The 21,901-nt window shown below is 37.3% G+C and overlaps 1 protein-coding gene across 1 annotated transcript in view; it reads left to right on the top strand.

Moving 5' to 3' along the window:
- The window catches only part of LOC131160534 (kinetochore-associated protein KNL-2 homolog), an 82,124-nt gene that overhangs the window by 54,797 nt on the left and 5,426 nt on the right, over positions 1 to 21,901 (top strand). Inside the window, exon 7 of the mRNA XM_058116318.1 lies at positions 91 to 149. Coding sequence (XP_057972301.1) covers positions 91 to 149 — 59 coding nt within the window. The remainder of the gene's footprint in view (positions 1 to 90; positions 150 to 21,901) is intronic.

A 21,901-nucleotide genomic window follows, 5' to 3' on the forward strand; every position in this document is an offset into this window, starting at 1 on the left:
ATGCTGATCTGAGTTTACCTTTGTTACTAAATAATGCTCTTTTCAGTTTTATATTTCCCTATTGGTGAATGGAGTTCGATATTTTTGCAGGGAGATTACTTATGCCTACCTTAGACTTCTGGCGTAACCAAGTGGCAGTTTATGATGCGGTTTGTTATCCCTCTTGGCTTTTGCATGGTTATTTATCTTGGTTGTTACTTGCACTTCCATGGATTTATAAGATTCAATTATCTTTAGCCACGTGAAGGGGAGCTTAGGCCCATGGTTTTAAATCATAGTAGTGGGTAGCGTAACGTAACGGTAATGGGTGTAATGGGAAGCGGGAGTAGCAGATGTTACATAATAAGGAGTGGGTGTAATGGCCGTGAATTTTTTTTGAAGCACGCACAAACTTGTGCATATTAGTGTACTTGCATGTTTTAAGCTTTTAGCCTTTCTTAGAAAGTGTTTTAGTGTATTTTGGATCCTCTAGTTTGAGTAATTAAGTTATTTTGTAAGGGCAACAAGTTTACATTTGTTTTAAACCACCATTGATAGAAAATTACGTGTGTGCGCGTATTTATACTTCTCCTTGTTCTTATCTGTGATAAATTCATGTGTGCTAAATTAATTAATAAAACAAAATACATTATACACTCCATTAATCTATTAGACACATAAGACATATGAATAATATAAATATAAAATAGCCAGAAAAGAAAGAAGGTTGAAGTTGAAAAGTAAAGAACATAAATATCACATTACTAATATTATCAAAAAAATATATTTTCCTAATAAGTTAGTATTTTGAAATTATTAATTAATGCATCTATTGTGAGTATTTAAAGAAATAGTAAATTTTGTATATCCTCATCATAATCTTTTCCCCTGCTTGCCACTTGGTATATTGAGAATGATATATGAAAGAAAAAGTGAGAAGAAAAGGTAAAAAATAAAATATTTTTTTCGGTGTAACAGTCCTGTAGTGGTTATGTAACGGCCGGCCTTTATGTAACGGTCGCGGGCCATAACGGACGGCCGCTACGGCTGTGATTTTTCTTCCCACCAATTTCGTAGTGTATAACGGTATTGATAACCCAAAAAATGTTACGTAACGGTCACGGCCTTTATTTAAAACCATGGCTTAGGCGCAATGGTAAGGTTGTTACTGTGTGACTTGGAGGTCATTGGTTCGAGGCATGGAAACAGCCTCTTGCAAAAATGCAAGGTAAGGCTGCATACTATAGGCCCATTGTGGTCCGCCCCTTCCTCGGACCCCGCATACGCGGGAGCTTTGTGCACTGGGCTGTCCTTTTTTTTTAATTATCTTTAACTACGTGTGTACACAACCAAGTCTTTTGGTATATAGTTGCTTTTAAACTTCTGCGTTCTTACTCATAAAAATTAGTTTATTCCATATTTAGTTCCAAGGATACATAGTTTTTCGACATATTGAAAGATTAAGTTGTTTCTTATTATCCAACATTAAGATCCATAAAAAAAAACGAACTCTTAAAAATTTTATTTTGATTTTAGAGATATTCTATGATCACATAGCATAAAAGGAGCACTTTTCAATTTCACCTAACCTACTTTATCTCCATGTATAGTTTCCTCTTCAAATTTGCCTCATGTCTGCATAATAGAACCAAGGTAGGAATAATCTCTACTACTAGTAATTTCTTGACTATCAAGTTTAACATTTTGTTTATTATTTCTTGTCTGTGAAATTACATTTATGTCTTTTGTCTTGGTCGTACTTATCTTGAAATCTCTAAATTATAAGCTTCTCTTCAAAATTCTTGGATTTTGCTCCACTTCTAGTTTCATCTATCAAGATAATATCATCAATTAACATGCAGCATGGAACTTTATTTTTTGATATTTTTAGTAAGTTCATCCATAAAGCAAAGAATGTAAAGGTCCATACTAATTTAGGTGTAATACATGTTGAAGGTGTGATAGGAGAAGGATGGATGGTTTGGACTCTTACAATGCTGACCATATAGGAAAATAGTAATTTATTGACATTAGAGGCTTCATGAAGGGATGGTTTAGACCTAGAATAAGTTGGACCAAAGTTGTAGAATTGTTTGAAAACACTTCTTGCGATTAGTGCCCTAGATTATGTAAAATGATGGAAACAGATTCATATAATGGGACTTATGGTGGGGGTGTTGTTGTAGTTGTAAGTTCATATTTCATTGGAAGGATGGCTCATAAAAAAGCATTTATTTGAATAGATAAATTTTCATGTCTTGGTTTAAAAACCTGGACAAGTGACCAACCCAACAAAGCCACCAGGTCAGATGGACCAGTCATATTGGTGGGTTCGACAGGTGGTTAAATCAACAGTATAATAATAATAGTGGTCAGTGTTTAAAAGGCGAATGCGTAAGGCGAGGCGTTTTACCCCTGAATTTATTAGATAATTAAAATAAAACAGGTTATTTTAATTTTACTTTTGAAAAATAACTTGAGTCTGATGTCGATTGGTTGTGTGGGTATTTGCCCATGAATTAAAGGGCCATTGCCACGTGCCCATCCAAAACTTAAATATTTTATTCTAAACATTGCATTGCTTGGTTAAAAAAGTGGCCTCAGTCAGCTCTTTTCACATTTCTCTCTCTCTCTCTCTCTCTCTCTGGCTCAACTCCAAATGGAATAATCGTGAGAGAAGCCGGATCACTTGAGAATAGAAAGCGCAGATCAGGAGAAGATTCGAGGTTGGTCGATAATCAAAGAAGGTCAAGAGGGAGAGAGAAACGACAGCCCAATCATCATGTTGGAGGAATCTCGTTGGAGAGACGACAGCCCATGGTCGTGATTCTTGATCGGCTGAAGAGAGTCAACAACCCAGTCTTTGTGTTGAAGGAGTCTCGCCAGAGAAGATCGATCAAGGGAAGTAGAGTATTCTTCAAGCGAAGCTGCCTTTTTTGTAACTTGCACGAATGGGTTCTGAAATGCATATGCCTTTTCTATAAAGGTGTGAAATGTGATTTTTTTTGCCAATGCATATGCCCAACTCCAAAATCTGTTTGCCTTTTGAGACTTTTGCCTTTTACACTACGCCTTGGTGTGTGCAAGCCTCAAAACCTCAGAAACGCCTTTTAAATCATTGATAGTAGTAGTAGTATCAACAACAACAGTAGTAGTCATAAATCATAATCACCTATATAAAAAAAAATAATATAGTTATTATTATTAGTGACAAGAAAAATGAAATTTGTATAACTTTTCCTCTACTACTACTATTACTACTACTACTACTACTACTACTACTACTATTATTATTATTATTCCTAGTTACTACTACTGCTATTGCTACTGCTGCTGCTGCTGCTGCTGCTACTACTACTACTAGTATTATTATTATTATTATTATTATTTACTACTACTGCTACTACCACTACTATTATTATTTACTACTACTAAAACTACTACTTCTACTATTATTATTATTTATTACTACTACTACTACTACTACTACTAGTTTTATTATTATTATTATTACTATTATTTACTATTACTACTACTACTACTATTATTATTATCATCTCTTTGTGCATATTGAATCTTTGTGTGTGTGTGTGTGTGTGTTTATATTGCAGCATGAAAGAATCTATTTCTTGGTGTAATCGCATGAGAGCCAGGCTGACCTAGTGTTGACCCAGTTCGAACCATTTTGAGCTGATCCACACCTGATCAGCTGGTTGCTTACCAGGTCGGTCCATGTTTGGGTCTTGGCTATCACCTGGACCGGCCAGGTGACTGGTTCTAGTCGAACCTTGACATGCTGGTCCTGTTCAGGTTTTGAAACCATGATGCATGCAGTCATTGCAGATGCTAGGTACTGCGAATAGAATATTGGAGTTTTGGACTTATGGATACACATTTCTCACAACTCTTAAATTTTCTGCTTGGAAGATAAGATCTGGGAATTTTTTAGCGATTCTTTTAACAGCTAAATCAAACTGGCTTAGATTTGAATGTCCTAACAATTTAAATTTTTATTTCTGGCCATGAGGCACTCAATGCATAATTTCATACTTCTAAACAACTTTTCTCTTCCTGCTTAACTTGTGTTTAGAATATTTTGTGCCAATATTTTTGTTAAGACAGCTTTTTATCATACACTGTAAGATTGTGAATCTGAGTGCATTATGACTATTATGCTAATTGTCATGATAATTGTCTATTATGCACTACATTTGGTTGCTTTTTATTTAAGATCTTTTAGTAAAAAAAATTCTATTTTTTCAACTTTGAATGCTGATTTATGCTAAAACAGCCTTATGGATTTATTTTTACAACTCAAATGTATGATAGGTAATCTTCCTAAAAAAATAACTGACAATATAATGGGGTCTGACCGACTAACAGTCACCGAGCCATTCTACATTACATGATAAACTTACTCCTGTTTGGTTTGAGGAATCAGGGCCGGAATGATTGGAATTCTGACCCCAATTCCCATTCTCACTTGGTTTGCATAAATGAGGGTGGAATCTCATTCTCGGAGTGGTGATTCCCCTGTCCATTGGAATGGTGATTCCCCCTTCCAATGGAATGGTGATTCCTCCTCTTATAGGTAGGAATGACAATTCCGTTCCTGATTCCTTTTCTCAAAGACAATTATAATCTTCATTAAATAATAAATTCTAAAAAAGCACTAGTTGAACTCCTCGCCAATAATAATAACTTATTACAAGAATAACAATAATTGTTACTGTGATTAAAAAAAAATTATTATAAGAAATAATAATAGCAACAAAAATAATAACTCTACGTTTGGTTCATGTAATGTCTATTCTTATTTAATATATTAGTTATAATAGGTTTGTTACAATTAGTTATACAAAAAATTATATTAATACATAAAGCAAATAACAATATAGAACTTTTTATGAGTCCATGACAAGTGATAGACAAGGAATAACTATTCCCAAATTTCATCATGGGAATGTCTGTTCCTTTCTTATTATATGTTGAGTGAAATAATAAAGTACATATAAAGAATAACTACTTCCAAAAATTTCACTATATTCTATCTTATTCCAAGGGATAGCTATTCTGCGAACCAGACGAGTAGTAAGAATAATAAAGAAGAAAATTATTATTATTATTATTATAAGGATAAAAATTATTATAAAAATAATGAAAAATTAACAACAACAATTATTATAAAAATAATAAAAATTAACACCAATAACAACAACAATAATACTGATAACAACAAAATAATAGCACAGTGATAGCAACAAAATAATAATAGTTTATTATTATTCTTATTATTGCTTATTTTTGAAAAATAACAAGAAAATCCAAAATATTATTTAAAACAATTACATTATTGAAAAACCAAAAATATATTATGATTTAAAAAATGATAAAAATTTCAATAAAAAATAATAGTGAATTGAAGTCATTTGTTTGAACACTTACGAAATTAAATAATTATATGTTAGGGGCTTTTTGAAAAAATGACTTATTTTTCATTCTATTATAGCCACCACTAAAAAATATTAAATATTGGAAATGAGTCGACACTACGATTCCCACAATAATTGCATTCTAAGAGCAATTCCATTCTTGCTTCAATTCCGTTCTGCAAACCAAACAAGGGGATAAAACTAATGTGATTTCAGTTCTAACTTGCAAAACATAGGCAATCGAATGGGACTTGGGCCAAATCAGGGCAGACACAATCTTTAAAAATGTTTGAAATGAAATTGAGGAGACTAGACCCCTAACCTTTTGATAGATGTGCATTGTAGGTGTTGTAATATGTGGCTCATATGTTGAGTGGAATGCATCTACAAAGAGAAAACATGGTGGAAAACAGAGATGCTGGTTTGTAGGCCAAACCGTCGATGGTTTTATCCAGGCACAGAGGAAACAGTCAACTGTTTTGTTGTGTTACATTGATTGTTTGGTCTTGGCATTAAACATTCAACTGTATGTTTGAAACCATCGACGGTTTTGCTCGGTTAATCGCCACTAGTTTTCAAAATTTGATTTGGGAAGTTGTATAGGTTGGGTTTTGGGGAGAAAACCTCCAGGAGGGTTATATATAGATGTTGTATGTTGTAATCCATATTTCTTTTGATAGATATAGTGAAAAATCACTGCCGTTTGCTCCCGTGGATGTAGCCATTACCGAACCACTTTATTCTTCCTGTCATTGTTTTATTACTTTCATATAATCTGCATGATTGTGTTTTTCTATATATTTCACTATTGGTTGCCGCGTTATAAGATCGTTTGTTTTTGCTGTGCATTCATTTGCACAAAAAATTGTTATCGGAGCATTAGGTTATAATGGCTTCTAGAATTTCCTCTGCAACGTTCGATGTTGTTAAGTTCGATGGAACGAGAAACTTCGGACTATGGCAGAGGAGGGTTAAAGATCTGTTTAGTGCATCAAGGTATGGTGAAGACATTATACGAAAGTCAATCGGAAGGCATGGATGAAACAAGTTGGAAGGAATTGGAAGCAAAGGATGTGGTGACTATCAGGCTTTGGCTAGCTGATGACGTGTTGTATCACGTCATGGATGAGGAATCTCTGGTGGTTGTTTGGCAGAAACTGGAAAGCTATTTCCAAGTCTTTAATGAACTGTTTGTATCTTAAGAAGAAGTTGTATTGGCTTAAGATGGTGGAGGGTTCGGATTTGAACCAACATATCAATGTATTTAATCAGATTATAAGTGATTTGATGCGAGTTGATGTGAAGTTCGAGTAAGAAGACAAGGCATTGATGCTATTGAATTCCCTACTATATGTATGAAAATCTGGTTATAACTCTGACATGGGGAAAAGAAACCCTGAATTTGGAAGAGGTAACAAGCGCTTTGGGTTTTCATCAGAGGAAGAAAGCTTGAAATTTCGCAAGGTGAAGGGCTTGTGGTAAAGGGTAACTAGGAACGTGGGAGTAGCAAGTCTTGGAACGGATCGAGTAATTATAAATCTCGGTCATAGTCTGGGAAGGACAGAAGGTGTTTTATGTGTAGGAAAATTGGACGCATAAAACTGAATTGTCCAGAGTGGAAGAAGGGGAATGCAGAAAATCAAGAGGGTTCGTCAAAATCCGTGAATATAGTGGAAGAAGGAGACTCAGGGAGTAGTGATGGTGATATGCTTTCTGTTTCATCAGGTTCAGAATGCCTCACGGATTCTTGGATCTTAGATTCAGGATGTTCTTATCACATGATACCAAATAAAAATTGGTTCAGTAGCTACAGGTCAGTAAATTCTGGTTTTGTCTAATGGGAAATGATGCTTTATGCAAAATTGTTAGAATAAGGAATATCAGAATTAAAATGTATGATGGTGTTGTGAGAACATTATGTGATGTAAGGTATGTATTGGATTTATGGAAGAATGTGATTTCATTGGGCATTTTAGATTGTAACGGGTTTAGTTACAAGTCTGAAAGTGGGGTAATGAAGGTGTGTAAGGACGTCTTAACGGTGATGAAGGGACAGAAGTTTGTGGGAAATATCTATGCACTGTTGGGTACGACAGTTGTAAGTGGAGCTGCAGCCGCAGATTCTGAGTCTGATAATAGTATTTTGTGGCATATGCGGTCAGGGCATATGAGTGAGCGTGAGATGTTCTGCAAGTATTGTGTTCTTGGGAAATAGAACAAGATGCAGTTCAAGAAAACCACACAAAAAATAGAGGGTATTCTTGATTACATTCATTTAGGTGTTTGGGGGCCGGTGAGAGTAGCATCGCGGGTGGACAGTTGTACTTCGTGAGTTTTATTGATGATTACTCACGAAAGGTCTTGTTGTACTTCATGTGGCACAAGTTAGAGATGTTTGCTAGGTTTAACTTGTGGCTGAGGTGGAAAACCAAACTGGGAGAAAGATCCTCAGGTCAGACAATGGAACTGAGTACGTTGGTTTAGTTCAAGGAGTTTTGCGAGCAGCATGGCAGGTTGTATGCAGGATTTGCAAGGAACTTTTTGGTAGTGTCAGCAAGTATGATGTGTTTCTCAATTAACTGATCACCAAGGGTATCACTAGATGAAAAAAGTTATAGGGGAGGTGTGGACAGGTAATGTGGTAGACTGCTCTAGTTTGAGAATTGGATGTCCAGCCGTGCACGTTTCTAGTGAGGTGAGATCTAAGCTAGATGCAAAATCTAGATAGTACATCTTTTTGGGGTATCAGAAAGGTGGGTTCAAGCTGTGGGATCCAATGGTAAATAAGGTGGTGATTAGTGTAGACATGGTTTTTGATGAGAAAGCCATGGTGCAGCATACTCGGGTAGATGAAGAGAAACAGGTGCTAGAAAACTGCAGCAGCAATGAGCATGTGATGCAGGTGGAGTTGGAAACTCAGGGCAGAGATGACATTGTTTATAATGCAGGGAGTTCTAACTCGGGAGACCAGTAGTATCACAGTATAAATTGTAGCAGAAATGAGATTGTGATGTAGATGGAGTTACAAACTCAGGGCAGCGATGACATTGTTCATAATGCAGGGAGTTCTAGTTCGGGAGATCAAAAGGATTACAATGGGCCTAGATGCATTATCAAGCCACCACCCAGGTATGAATTTGATGATATGGTGTCTTATGCATTCATTATTGCCAGCAAGGTTCCTACTATTTTTCAAGAGGCGGTGAACAATCAAGGGATATGTAAATGGATGAGTGCTATGGTGGAAGAGATGGAGTTACTGCATAAGAATCAGATGTGGGAGTTGGTGGAGCTTCCAGAAGGGAAGAGGGCGATAGGATGCAAGTTTGTGATTTCTCTGTTGTTTTATGCGAATGACATGTTAATTGTTGGGAATACTTTGACTGAGGTTAATCAGTTGGAAACTCTGTTGGGAAAAAAATTTGACATGAAGGTTTTGAGTACGAACAAGAAGTTTCTTGGGTTTGAGATTCGCAGGGACAGAGTTGTATGGAGATTGTGGTTATCTCAGGACAGTTTTGTGGAGAAAGGTGTTGGAGAGGTTTAGCATGGTTAATGCAAAACTGGTCATTAATACACCGTCAGCGAATCATTTTAAATGGTCTACAACTTAGTACCCAAGGACGGACGATGAGGTTCATGACATGTCAAAGGTCTCCTATGCCACTGCAGTGTGTCATGGGCCGACTATTTTTACGCCTTTGTGAAAGGATCGTGCGGTGCTAGCTAAACTACTCTTGCTTAACTAGCCAACCTATCGTTTACCACAATTCATCCACGAAACACTTTCATTAGCATTCAATCAAATATCAGCGGAAATAGTAAGCAATTATGAAAGTAGTGACAAGCAAGTAGTAAACATTGAAGTTACGTAATTCATTAATAACACCTCCATTAACATTGTGTGTTTAGCGAGGGAGACAAGTAGGTTTTACAAGATTGATGAACACTCACCCTCCCCTAAAGAGCTTTACATGCAATTCTTATCCTGACACTAGGAAACATCAAAGTGACCGAGGAGTTATACTTCCTTATTTGGCATAGAGAGAAACAACTAGTAGAAAATAAACCCACACTAGTATTTACACGATGGAAATCCATCCCCAACGCATGAGACAAGCAGTCACAGGCAAGCATAATGCCCTGAACAAGCTCGGCTAGTGACGCTCCCCCACTTATGCGGTCAATGTCCTCGTAGACTTTGACGCTAGGTACACGTCTACTATGTCCACAAACGGTTGCATATCTTCTGCAGAAATCCAACCGATTTCTTCATCACCAAGGCCTTTCCACTTCACTAAGAAATCCTGCCACTTCTTCCTTGAGGATATGAACTCTCTATTTGCAAGGATATCTTCAACTTCATGTCTTTGAGTCTGTTAGGTTGCACTCTCATCAACTCTGCTTTGTTTGACTAACTTCTGCTTGGATCATCGGTGTCGGCGTTGATCGGCTTGAGGCAACTAATGCGAAACACATGATGCACTTTCATCCAAGTCGGAGGGTCGATTCTTGTAAGAGGCCTTCTCGGGCCAAGATGGGGACTGGTCCTTCATATTTGCGAAGTAGTCTCCTATCTCGACCTTGCAGTGACCTTGATTTGTTCAGGATTGAGTTTAACAAGCACCAAGTCACTTACGTGGAAGTGCTACGGTCTTCTTCCCTGATTCGCCCACTTCTTCATATGCTTAGAAGCTTTCTCCAGATAGGCTCGGGCTATCTTTGCATTTTATCTCCATTCTCTGGTGAAGATGTATGCCATGGGACTCTTTCCTCTGTTGGCCTGTAACAAACTCAAAATGGCTCTTGTTGGTTGTTGAGCTCCTTTGGGCATTGGAACACTGAGCCACATTAAGTAGTTGCACCCAATTCTTCTGGTTGATATTGACAAAATGGCGCAAGTATTCTTCTAGTAGCCCATTGAATCTCTTCGTTTGTCCATCTGTCTGTGGGTGATAACTCGAAGAGATGTCAAGATGTGAACCGAAGATTCTGAAAAGTTTTGTCAAGAAGTTGTCAATGAATCTTGAATCTCGGTCACAAACAATATCTTGGGGAACACCCCAATATTTCACAACATTCGTAACGAATAATTGTGCCTCCTCTTATGCCGAACAGTACTTTGGTGCGTCTATGAATGTACTATACTTCGAAAACCTATCTATAACCACAAGTATAAACCCTGCATCTCCCACTCTGGTTAGGTTGGTGATGAAGTCTAGTGAGACACTTTCCCATGGTTTGGATGGTACTGGTAGGGGCTCCAGCAGTCCTACAATCTTCTTTTGCTCCACCTTGTTGGCAAGTGAGACAAGTTCGGGTATATTCAACCACATCATCACGCGTGTGCGGCCAATAATACCGTTGCTTCAGTAGTTCCTGTCATTGGAGTCATTCTCTGCGAATACCCCTCTACAAACTTCCTATAATAGTTAGTAAGGCCAAGAAAAGAACATAACTCCTCCACTGTCATGGGGATCTTCCATTCTTGAATTGCCTTTACGTTCTCCATATCCCTCTAGATATGACCTTACTCAATCACATGACCAAGGAATTTGTTGCTCTGCTGAGCGAAAGAGCACTTATCTTTCTTCACGTACAGACTGTTTCCCCTCAGCCCGTCAAACACCTTCTTTAGATGCTCTTTATGTTTCTTCTGAAACAATACCGGTGCTCCCAACGGTGCTTTGGAAGGATGAACATATCCCGCTTCGAACTCATACGCTTTGCTAGATTTGGAGGTGCAATCTGATATGGCCTTTTAGTAGGCGGTTTCACTTCTGGCAACAACTCGATCTCATGCTCCATATCCCTTCGTGGAGGCAAGTTATGAGGCAGCTTATTCAACATCACCTCCTTGTAATCACCCAACACCACTTGGATGGTCGTAGGCACCAGCTCTTGGCCTACTTCATCTACCACCACCGTGGTTAAATATGTCTGCTCATGCTTTTGTAATCCCTTCTTGAGTTGCATGGCTGAAAGGAACTTCCCATTGTCTCCTTTCGTTGCAACGGCTTGCACCATGCAAGTGTGACCTCCCATCAGACACAGGGAACTAGTAGAAGGCATCACCACCTTCATCCTCCTTAGGAAGGTCATTCCCAAAATGACTGGAAAGTCATCCAATGGCACCGTTGTGAAATTCGCATGACCTTCCTGACTCACTTCTAAAAATGAGTAGCACTAAGGCTATCCCAAGTATAGGAGCTACGTTGTGTAATAATTAGCCCAAATAGGCCAGATCGTCTCCACGGGGAATGCAGATTAGTTTTAAACTAGCGTGAAATAGGAGAAGAAAATAAGAAAACAAATTTTACTTAACATGGTTCAGATTCGAAATTTTGGGTTTTTGGAGAATTTGTGATGGAATCAAAATGACACAAAACTTAAACTATGAACCTAGCACGTATAAAACCAACCAAACAACTCACCAATTAAACATTCAAATAACAAAACAAAGATAACTAAAATCAAACTTCAACAATGACTTAAGGATAATGAACCGACTCTACACAATAGTGACTTAGACAAAAGAGATAGATCCTACGATATCTAAACATAAACCGAACCTAACAATGACTCAACTAAATGAACATAGACTAAGCTAGACAATAAATAAAGTTCAACTAAATAAATTAAAATAAACCTAACAATAGATCTCAAAGGGAAATTAATAAATCATGGAAAACAACCGACATTAATCCACAACCCAAGTTATGAAACTTAGCCCCACATGCTTGCAATCCAAAATTTCTGGGTCAAATTACTTCCACAATAAATCTTTGCAATAATAAAATAAAAGACAACAACTCAAAAGAACAATAAACTAGATGTATACTAAAACTAAAAGAAAACTAATTAATCTAACCTAAATCATTCCAATCACTAGACTAAATGTATACTAAATTAAAACAACAAATTAATTCAACCTTAAAAGCATTCAAAATAACAAAAATAAAAGACAAGACATTGATTAATCTAATAAACCACTCAAATAATAAAGTAAAGAAAAATATTCAATCCAACATTAAAACTAGTCAAACAATGTATTGAAACCATCATTAAAAATAATAAACAAGATAAGAGAGAGAGTGATAAACCCAACAATAACTTAAAATATGAATACTCAATTAATAAATAATCCAAACAATACTTTAAAATATTCATGAAAAATGACAATAAAACATAAATAATAACTCAACAAAATAACATTAAATAAACAAGAGGAGAGAGACAGGGAGAAAGAGAGATGGAAGATGGCCGTAAGGAGCTCCTCCAACACAGCAGCAGCAGCTGCTGTCTCTGCTTCTTGCAGCCGCACAGACCTCCACCCCGAAGACCCTCAAAACCCCACTCACTAAAACTCCCTTTAATCCCCTACACCCCTTGCGTTACTTTTTCATTTTTCTTTTACATTTTAATCCCCTAGTGCCTACTTAGCTTCTACCAGCGCCTCTAGCTCACTTTTCCCTTAGCCTCCAATTCATTAACATGCCCCTGCTCTTTTACTTCAATGCCCTGGCCTCCTTTACTTTTCCTTGCTTTTTATTTCTTTTTTACTTTTTACATTTCCATGCCTTTGGCCTTCTGCCAACAAGCGCACCACACACGGGTTGCCCATTTATTTAACCTTGCATGGTTGGGTCACATCAAAGACCCGACCCACTCCTTTTTTTATTTTTCATTTGCTTCTCACACACCTCATTGCTAGCCTAGCACACAAGCACAATTTCCACCATACTGAAGCCCGTATTTCTCAAAGTTCAAAACACAAAAGTTGTAGAACTCTTTCTCAGCTTTCCCCAGAATTTTGAATCGTTCGATCGGAGCTCGGACGAGAAAGTTACGCCCAGATTACGGAATAATGCCAAGACAGTCCATAAAACAGCGTATGGTAACTTCACGTCTGATTTCGACCTTAATGCAACTAGTATTTCTCAAAATGCAAAACATGAAAATTGTAGAGCATTTTCTTATTTTTTATAGTATCTTGAATCATCGGAATCGGAGGTCGGATGAGAGAGTTACGCACAAATTACGAAGTACCATCAGTTTTTAGCTTCCAATAATCGTCTTGCGATAAAAAATATCGAAAATTCATAATTTACTCGATAAAACTCAAATATTATAAACAAGACACAATGTTAATTTATTGATATTAATTATGCATTTAATTAAAAATATAATTCGTAATGCATGAATTGAAACACCTAATTATGTAATTTAAGCACTTAATTACACCCCCAATTAACGTTTTGCTAGTGCCTAGCAAATAACGTGAATGCAATCAAACCAGGGGAGAAGCACTAAAATTTCAATACTTATGAAAATTACATGCCATGAAATATGTTTAATGAGTTAGGAATACATGACACAGATTAATCCAAGTTACATCTCAACTGGAAGATTTATACACCATTCAGTGAAACAACCAAGGTAATGGAGTGTAACAAAACTCACGTGTACAAGAGAGGATCAGAATTCCGAGATTGACCACCAGCAAACATTAACGGTTTCAAATACAATCAATTAGTCTGAGATAACTGCACGGTTTTACTCTAATTCAAAACCATTGTACTGGCGGCTTTCACACTATTACACTTTAAAAGGCACCCACTTTCTTGATTAGTTAGGACCTCGGTAGTAAGTAACTGTTTCCAGTGCATGAATGTACAAAGGTGGCTTTCACGCTACTACACTTTAAAAGGTATCCACTTTTTTGTTTAGTTGGGGCCCCGATAATAGGTAGCCCTTTTCAATACACAATTTTTTTCCTCTTTTTTTGATTTTTTTTTCTTTTTCTTTTTTTTGCAACTGATCCCTGACTTGTTTCTTGTTTTCATTTGCTTCGAACTTTTTTTTTTTTCTCTTTCTTTCTAAGACGATAGGATATGGTTCATTAGAGTCCCAAACAATTGAAGTGTATATAAATCAGAAATGATCTAAGGTAGTCTTTCTACGTCTTCTAACCTGTGAAGTGTGTGTAGCAAGACTTTCAACATCCTTCTCTTGCTTACAACTAAATGAAATGGATAAAACTCTCTTTTGATTCAAACTTTGATTGCACTACATTCTACATGTTGCATATCCTCAAAAAAGGAGAAAAAAAAATAAAAAATGGGCATGTAACGTTCACAAATAAGGAATTCAGCATGCTCTGAGCTCAATACCAATATTTCCCAAAAGGTAGGCTTAACCAACATGCAAACATCTATAATATGCAAATATCACATTAAAACTCATTAGGTGGAAGCACACAACATCACACAATATCACATACAAATGCTTTCCCCCCAACTAAAATATAGCATTGTCCTCAATGATTGAAAAGAGAAGCAAAAGAATGATACTGAGGGAAGTAGAAGCGTACCTGGGCAGAGCAGTAAGGGAAAAGGAAAACTAAAATTAAAGGAAAATATACCTGCTAATAAACTAAAATAAGACAAAATGGAAAACAAAGGAAAGAAAAACATCGTAATATGTTTGGTGGAGGCTCGGGAGGAATCTCATCTAGTGGGTGCAGGTCTATAAATTGAATTGGCGAGTCTCCAAATTTGAGTCGCCACAATGAATCAATCTTGTTACCTGCACAAAAGTTATAGCCTCAATTAAATCAATGCTCTCTAAGGTACCATACAAAACATGTGTAGGTTGGCTTCCTTGTTTTAACAAGAAAGGATCTTTATTCAGTATATTGTCTAGGAAATTCAATTCTTTAAGAACCAGTCTCTGAGGAAAAAGTGTCAGAATAGTTACCTTCGGTTCTTTAGAAACATCAACATTAGAATTTTTACCTAGTTTCTTGAAATTTAAGCTCTCACCATTCCGCTCATCCTCTTTATCAGGTGTACTAGTCACCTTACCACTGCAGAGATTTGTTTTAGCATTGCACTCCTTGACATTTACTTCAATCAGGAGAGACAGTTTCATGGCTGCCAATCTCTGAGAATAAGGTACCACAGGTTGGTACTCCTTATTAACTGACTTCTTCACTTCTAAGCTTGCTTCCTTTGATTTTTCTTTGACTTCATCTGTCTCAGTTGGAACTTTGGGTGTCTCATACCACTCTCCACCATGTATTGCTCTCAATGGCTGAGCTGCAATTGGTCTTCTGTCAATCCTAGTATTCCATTGCTGAGCATAGTCAGCTAAATGATCCAAAAAACTCAATGCCTCATCAGGCTCCTTGTCGAAGAAATCTCCTGAACACACAGTATGGATGAATTGTTTCAAGTCAGGAGTCAATGCAGTGTAGAAGTAGTTGACCAAGCGCCATGATTCAAATCCATGGTAGGGACACATATTGACCAGATCTTTAAATCGCTCCCAGCTTTCATGAAATTTCTTGCCAGCTCTTTGCTTGAAGTGACTGATCTGTTCCTGCAAAAATTGAGTTCTCAGTGAGGGGGAAAATTTATGCAGAAATTCACATTCCATATCATTCCAACTAGAGACAGAATGAGGCATCAAATAATTAAACCACATCTTCGCTCTATCCTTCAGAGAGGCAGTAAATAAACGAAGTCTAGTTAATTCATCAATTCTAGCACTAGGAGAAAAAATATTGCAAGTCAACTCAAACTCCGTCAAGTGTCGATAAGGACACTCGGATTCCATCCCATAGAACTGAGGTATCAATGACGTCCTCCCACGCTGAGTCATGAAATGAAGTGCACTATTAGATAAAACAGTGTAAGATGGTGCAGTGGTGCATGTAGGCTACAAAAAATCCATAAGATTGTATTGTGCAAGTGTAGCCATATATTCTTCAAAACTTTTTTTTTTTTCTTTTTCATGAGAAAAAATAAAATAATAGGAAAAAACTAGTTTAAAACTAAAACTAACATTCCCCGACAACGGCGCCAAAAACTTGACTCACTTCTAAAAATGAGTAGCACTAAGGCTATCCCAAGTATAGGAGTTATGTCGTGTAATAAGTAGCCCAAATAGGCTAGATCGTCTCTACGGGGAATGCAAATTAGTTTTAAACTAGCGTGAAATAGGAGAAGAAAATAAGAAAACAAATTTTACTCAACATGGTTCAGATTCGAAATTTTGGGTTTTTGGAGAATTTGTGATGGAATCAAAATGACGCAAAATTTAAACTATGAACCTAACACGCATAAAACCAACCAAACAACTCACCAATTAAACATTCAAATAACAAAACAAAGATAACTAAAATCAAACTTTAACAATGACTTAAGGATAATGAACCGACTCTACACAATAGTGACTTAGACAAAAGAGATAGATCCTACGATATCTAAACATAAACCGAACCTAACAATGACTCAACTAAATGAACATAGACTAAGCTAGACAATAAATAAAGTTCAACTAAATAAATTAAAATAAACCTAACAATAGATCTTAAAGGGAAATTAATAAATCATGGAAAACAACCGACATTAATCCACAACCCAAGTTATGAAACTTAGCCCCACATGCTTGCAATCCAAAATTTCTGGGTCTAATTACTTCCACAATAAATCTTTGCAATAATAAAATAAAAGACAACAATTCAAAAGAACAATAAATTAGATGTATACTAAAACTAAAAGAAAACTAATTAATCTAACCTAAAATCATTCCCATCACTAGACTAAATGTATACTAAATTAAAATAACAAATTAATTCAACCTTAAAAACATTCAAAATAACAAAAATAAAAGACAAGACATTGATTAATCTAACACACCACTCAAATAATAAAGTAACGAAAAATATTCAGTCCAACATTAAAACTAGTCAAACAATGTATTAAAACCACCATTAAAAATAATAAACAAGATAAGAGAGAGAGTGATAAACCCAACAATAACTTAAAATATGAATACTCAATTAATAAATAATCCAAACAATACTTTAAAATATTCATGAAAAATGACAATAAAACATAAATAATAACTCAACAAAATAACATTAAATAAACAAGAGGAGAGAGACAAGGAGAAAGAGAGATGGAAGATGGCCGTAAGGAGCTCCTCCAACACAGCAGCAGCAGCTGCTGTCTCTGCTTCTTGCAGCCGCACAGACCCCCACCCCGAAGACCCTCAAAACCTTACTCACTAAAACTCCCTTTAATCCCTTACACCCCCGACTTTACTTTTTCATTTTGTTTTTAACATTTTAATCCCCCAGCGCCTACTTAGCTGCTGCCAGCGCCTCTAGCTCACTTTTCCCTTAGCCTCCAATTCTTTAACATGCCCCTGCTCTTTTACTTCAATGCCCTGGCCTCCTTTACTTTTCCTTGCTTTTTATTTCTTTTTACTTTTTACATTTCCATGCCTTTAGCCTTCTGCCAACAAGCGCACCACACACGGGTTGCCCATTTATTTAACCTTGCATGGCTGGGTCACATCAAAGATCCGGCCCACTCTTTTTTTTATTTTTCATTTGCTTCTCACACACCTCATTGCTAGCCTAGCGCACAAGCACAATTTCAACCATACTGAAGTCCGTATTTCTCAAAGTTCAAAATACAAAAGTTGTAGAACTCTTTCTCAGCTTTCCCCAGAATTTTGAATCGTCTCGATTTGGAGCTCGGACGAGAAAGTTACGCCTAGATTACGGAATAATGCCGTAACAGTCCATGAAACAGCGTATGGTAACTTCACGTCCGATTTCGACCTTGATGCAGTTAGTATTTCTCAAAACGCAAAACATGAAAATTGTAGAGCATTTTCTTATCTTTTTACAGCATCTTGAATCATCGGAATCGGAGGTTGGATGAGAGAGTTAAGCACAAATTACGAAGTACTGTTTGTTTTTAGCTTCCAATAATTGTCTTGCGATAAAAAAATATCAAAAATTCATAATTTACTCGATAAAACTCAAATATTATAAACATGACACAATGTTAATTTATTGAGATTAATTAGGCCTTTAATTAAAAATATAATTCGTAATGCATGAATTAAAACACTTAATTATGCAATTTAAGGGCGCAATCACTTCCCACTACCCAAGTTTCACAATCATTTGCTTGGCTACTCCTAGAGTAGGCTGGGCTACAGAATTAATTGCTTTCATGCGTCCTGTATCCATCTCCAAGGATAAGTTGAGTCTCCATGCTTCCAACTGCGAAACAAAATTATGAGTCGCCTCGGTATCCACCATAACACGGGTACTCTTCCCGTTGATCCTCAAATCCACAAACATCAGTCCATTTGCTTGTGTAACTTTCGGTGCTTTCGCTTACTTTTACAATGCGCTCACCTAATGCATTGCACCCACCATCAGGGTATCCTCCTCTTCCCCATCGCTTTCCACCACTTGTTCTGAAGTGGAAGCTTGCAAGGCATTGAGTAATCCCTTGTGTGGGCACATAATAACTTTGTGAGGGCCTCGACACAAGTAACATGGAATTTTACTCTTCCCATTGGGTGTGTTGAATTCTCAAGACGATGAAACTTCGTTTGAAGTTGATGCTTTATAGTCGGCTCCCCCACTTTTGGGTTTGCCCTTCTTAAAATACTTTTTCGTTATTTCCCCCTTAACCAAACTCTTTGGACGAAGCGGTATTATCATCAGCGTAGTCAGTCAAGCGTTCTACGGCAACTTGTGCGATGGACAAGTCTTGAACTCTTTGCCTATGAAGTTCAGTTCTTGCCCACGACTTCAACCCCTCAAGAAAATAGAACAACTTGTCATTCTCCGACATGTCCCTGATATCCAACATCAAAGTAGAAAATTGTTTCATATATTTCCTGATTGACCCAGTATGCTTGAGGTCTCTCAACTTTTTCCGAGCATTATACTCAACGTTCTCAAGAAAGAATTGGGCCTTGAGCTCACTCTTCAAGTTTGCCCAACTATCCACTACACAACGTCCATTTTCAATTTCATTGTACTTGGTACACCACCAAAATTTGGCATCACCAACCAAGTACATGGTCGCAGTATCCACTTTCACCTGTTCTGAGGCCATCGTCATAGTGCGAAAGTACTGCTTCATATCAAACAAGAAACTCTCCAATTCCTTGGAATCACGGGCACCCCCATACGTTCTGGGTTCTGGTACCTTGGTCTTGTTAAATCTCGAAGTGTTAGCAAGAACCATCAGATTCATCTTTGCATCCAGATCAGCTATCCACATAGTTTTAAATCGCAGTTGTGTGTAGCGTAATGTAACGGTAACGGGTGTAACGGGAAGCGGGAGTAGCGGATGTTACATAACGGGAAAAGGGTGTAACGGCCGTGAATTTTTTTTAAGCACACACAACCTTGTGCATATTAGCGTACTTGCATGTTTTAAGCTTTTAGCCATTCTTGGAAAGAATTTTAGTGTATTTTGGATCCTTTAGTTCGAGTAACTAAATTATTTGGTAAGGGCAACAAGCTTACATTTGTTTTAAACCACCATTGATAGAAAAATTATGTGTGTGTGTGTATTTATACTTCTCATTGTTCTTATCTGTGATAAATTCTTATGTGTGCTAAATTAATTAATAGAACAAAATACATTATACACTCCATTAATCCATTAGACACATAAGATATACGAATAATACAAATATAAATAGCTAGAAAAGAAAGAAGGTTGAAGTTGAAAAATATAGAACATAAATATCACATTACTAATATTATCAAAATAAAATATTTTCCTAACAAGTTAGTATTTTCAAATTGTTAATTAAAGCATCTATTGTGAGTATTTAAAGAAATAGTAAATTTTGTATCATTGTGAACCTCATTATAATCTTTCCCCCCTCTCGCCACATGGTATATTGAGAATGATTTATGAAAGAGAGGGAAAAAGTGAGAAGAAAAAGTAAAAAATAAAATATTTTTTTGGGTGTAATAGTCCTGTAGTGGTTACGTAACGGCTGTAGCGGCCTTTACGTAATGGTCGCGGTTTGTAATGGCCGCTACGGCCGTGATTTTTCTTCCCACCAATTTTGCGGTGTGTAACGGTATCGGCAACTAGGGGTGTACAAAATTTACCGAAAACCGAAAATCGGACCGAAACCGAACCGTTTGAAGCTTCGGTTCGATATTTCGGTTTCGGTCTTCGGTTTCAGTTTTGAATATATTAAAACCAATTTTTCAATTTCGGTTTCGGTTCCATTTAAAAATCGAACTGTAAAAAACCGAAAACTGATTATAATTTGGGAAGACCGAACTCCACTCCAGGTCCTGGTAGCTGCCGAGTGCCGAGTCGCCGACTGCTGTGCCCTCACAAATCACAATCACAAGTAAGTGAAGTCACAAGACTCACAACACCTCTCGCTCCCTCCGATGCTCACGCCCACACCAACGCCGACACCTTCTCTCCTCACAAGTCACAACACCTTTGACTTCCTCCCAAGTCCCAGCCCCATGTTGACACAGCGACGCTCACACGCACACCAGTCGCCAACGCCCACATCTTCCACACCGATGCAGCAATGCAGCTCACGCCCACATCTTCCACACCGATGTTGCAATGCAGTTCACACCCACATTTTCTCTGGTGTGAATCACAGGGTTTAGACATGCAGCCGGAATAAAGCATTAAAATTAATTAATTTCTGTATATAATAATATATATGTATGTCAGTATGTGCGTGTGAAGGAAAAAATTGAAAAGGAAGAAAATAGAGTAGGGGAATGTAAGAACCGTGTACACCCCTAGCTGCTAGCCATCCCACATCGGTTGGAAATGGGAAGGAAAAAGTTTCCCCACCTTGTATATTGTAGTTAGATCTGCCTGTTAAAATGAACCATACCACACTCTCATTTGCTGTCGTGCTGGGCTTTGAATTCAAAGCCTTGGCTTAGTTAAATCAATAATATTGGCTGTGGGCCTGGCCTGTGGCTTGTGGATGCCAGCCCAACTTGGCCTTAATATATTTTTTGCTTGATTGTTTAAAATTCGGTTAAAACTGAAATAACCAAACCGAACTGTAAAGTTGACGGTCTGGTTTGGTAATAAATCGACAGTATGCGGTTTGGTAGTGGTTCAATAGTTTTAAAAATCGAGCAGTTCGGTTCGGTTGACGGTTTTGGAAATAACCGAACCAAACCGAACCGTGTACACCCCTATTGGTAACCCAAAAAATGGTTACGTAACGGCGTTGCATAACGGTCGCGGCCGTTATTTAAAACCATGGCTATCCTAGACTACAAAATTTCCACAGTATGGTGAAAGTCCTCTGAAATTTCACCTATCAAACTTGCTTGATGCTTTTGTGATCCCATCACTACATCAACAAATTCTCTCAGTTGGGCCATCTCGGTGGCCACATTGTTGGCTGTTGTCTCAGCCTGTGCTTCTAGCACACTGATTCTCTCAACATTGGTTGGTGCCATGGTCATTTACCAAAGCTTTCCTCCCACAATGAAGGTAACTGAATTCACGTCGCAATTGACCAAGCTCTGATACCAGGTGTCACGGGCCGACTATTTTCACATCTTTGTGAAAGGACTGTGCGGCGCTAGTTAAAGCACTTTTGCTTAACTAGCTAGCCTATCGCTTACCACAATTCATCCAAAAAACACT

This window comes from Malania oleifera, chromosome 7 (assembly GCF_029873635.1).
Source record: "Malania oleifera isolate guangnan ecotype guangnan chromosome 7, ASM2987363v1, whole genome shotgun sequence".
NCBI classification, from domain to species: domain Eukaryota; kingdom Viridiplantae; phylum Streptophyta; class Magnoliopsida; order Santalales; family Ximeniaceae; genus Malania; species Malania oleifera.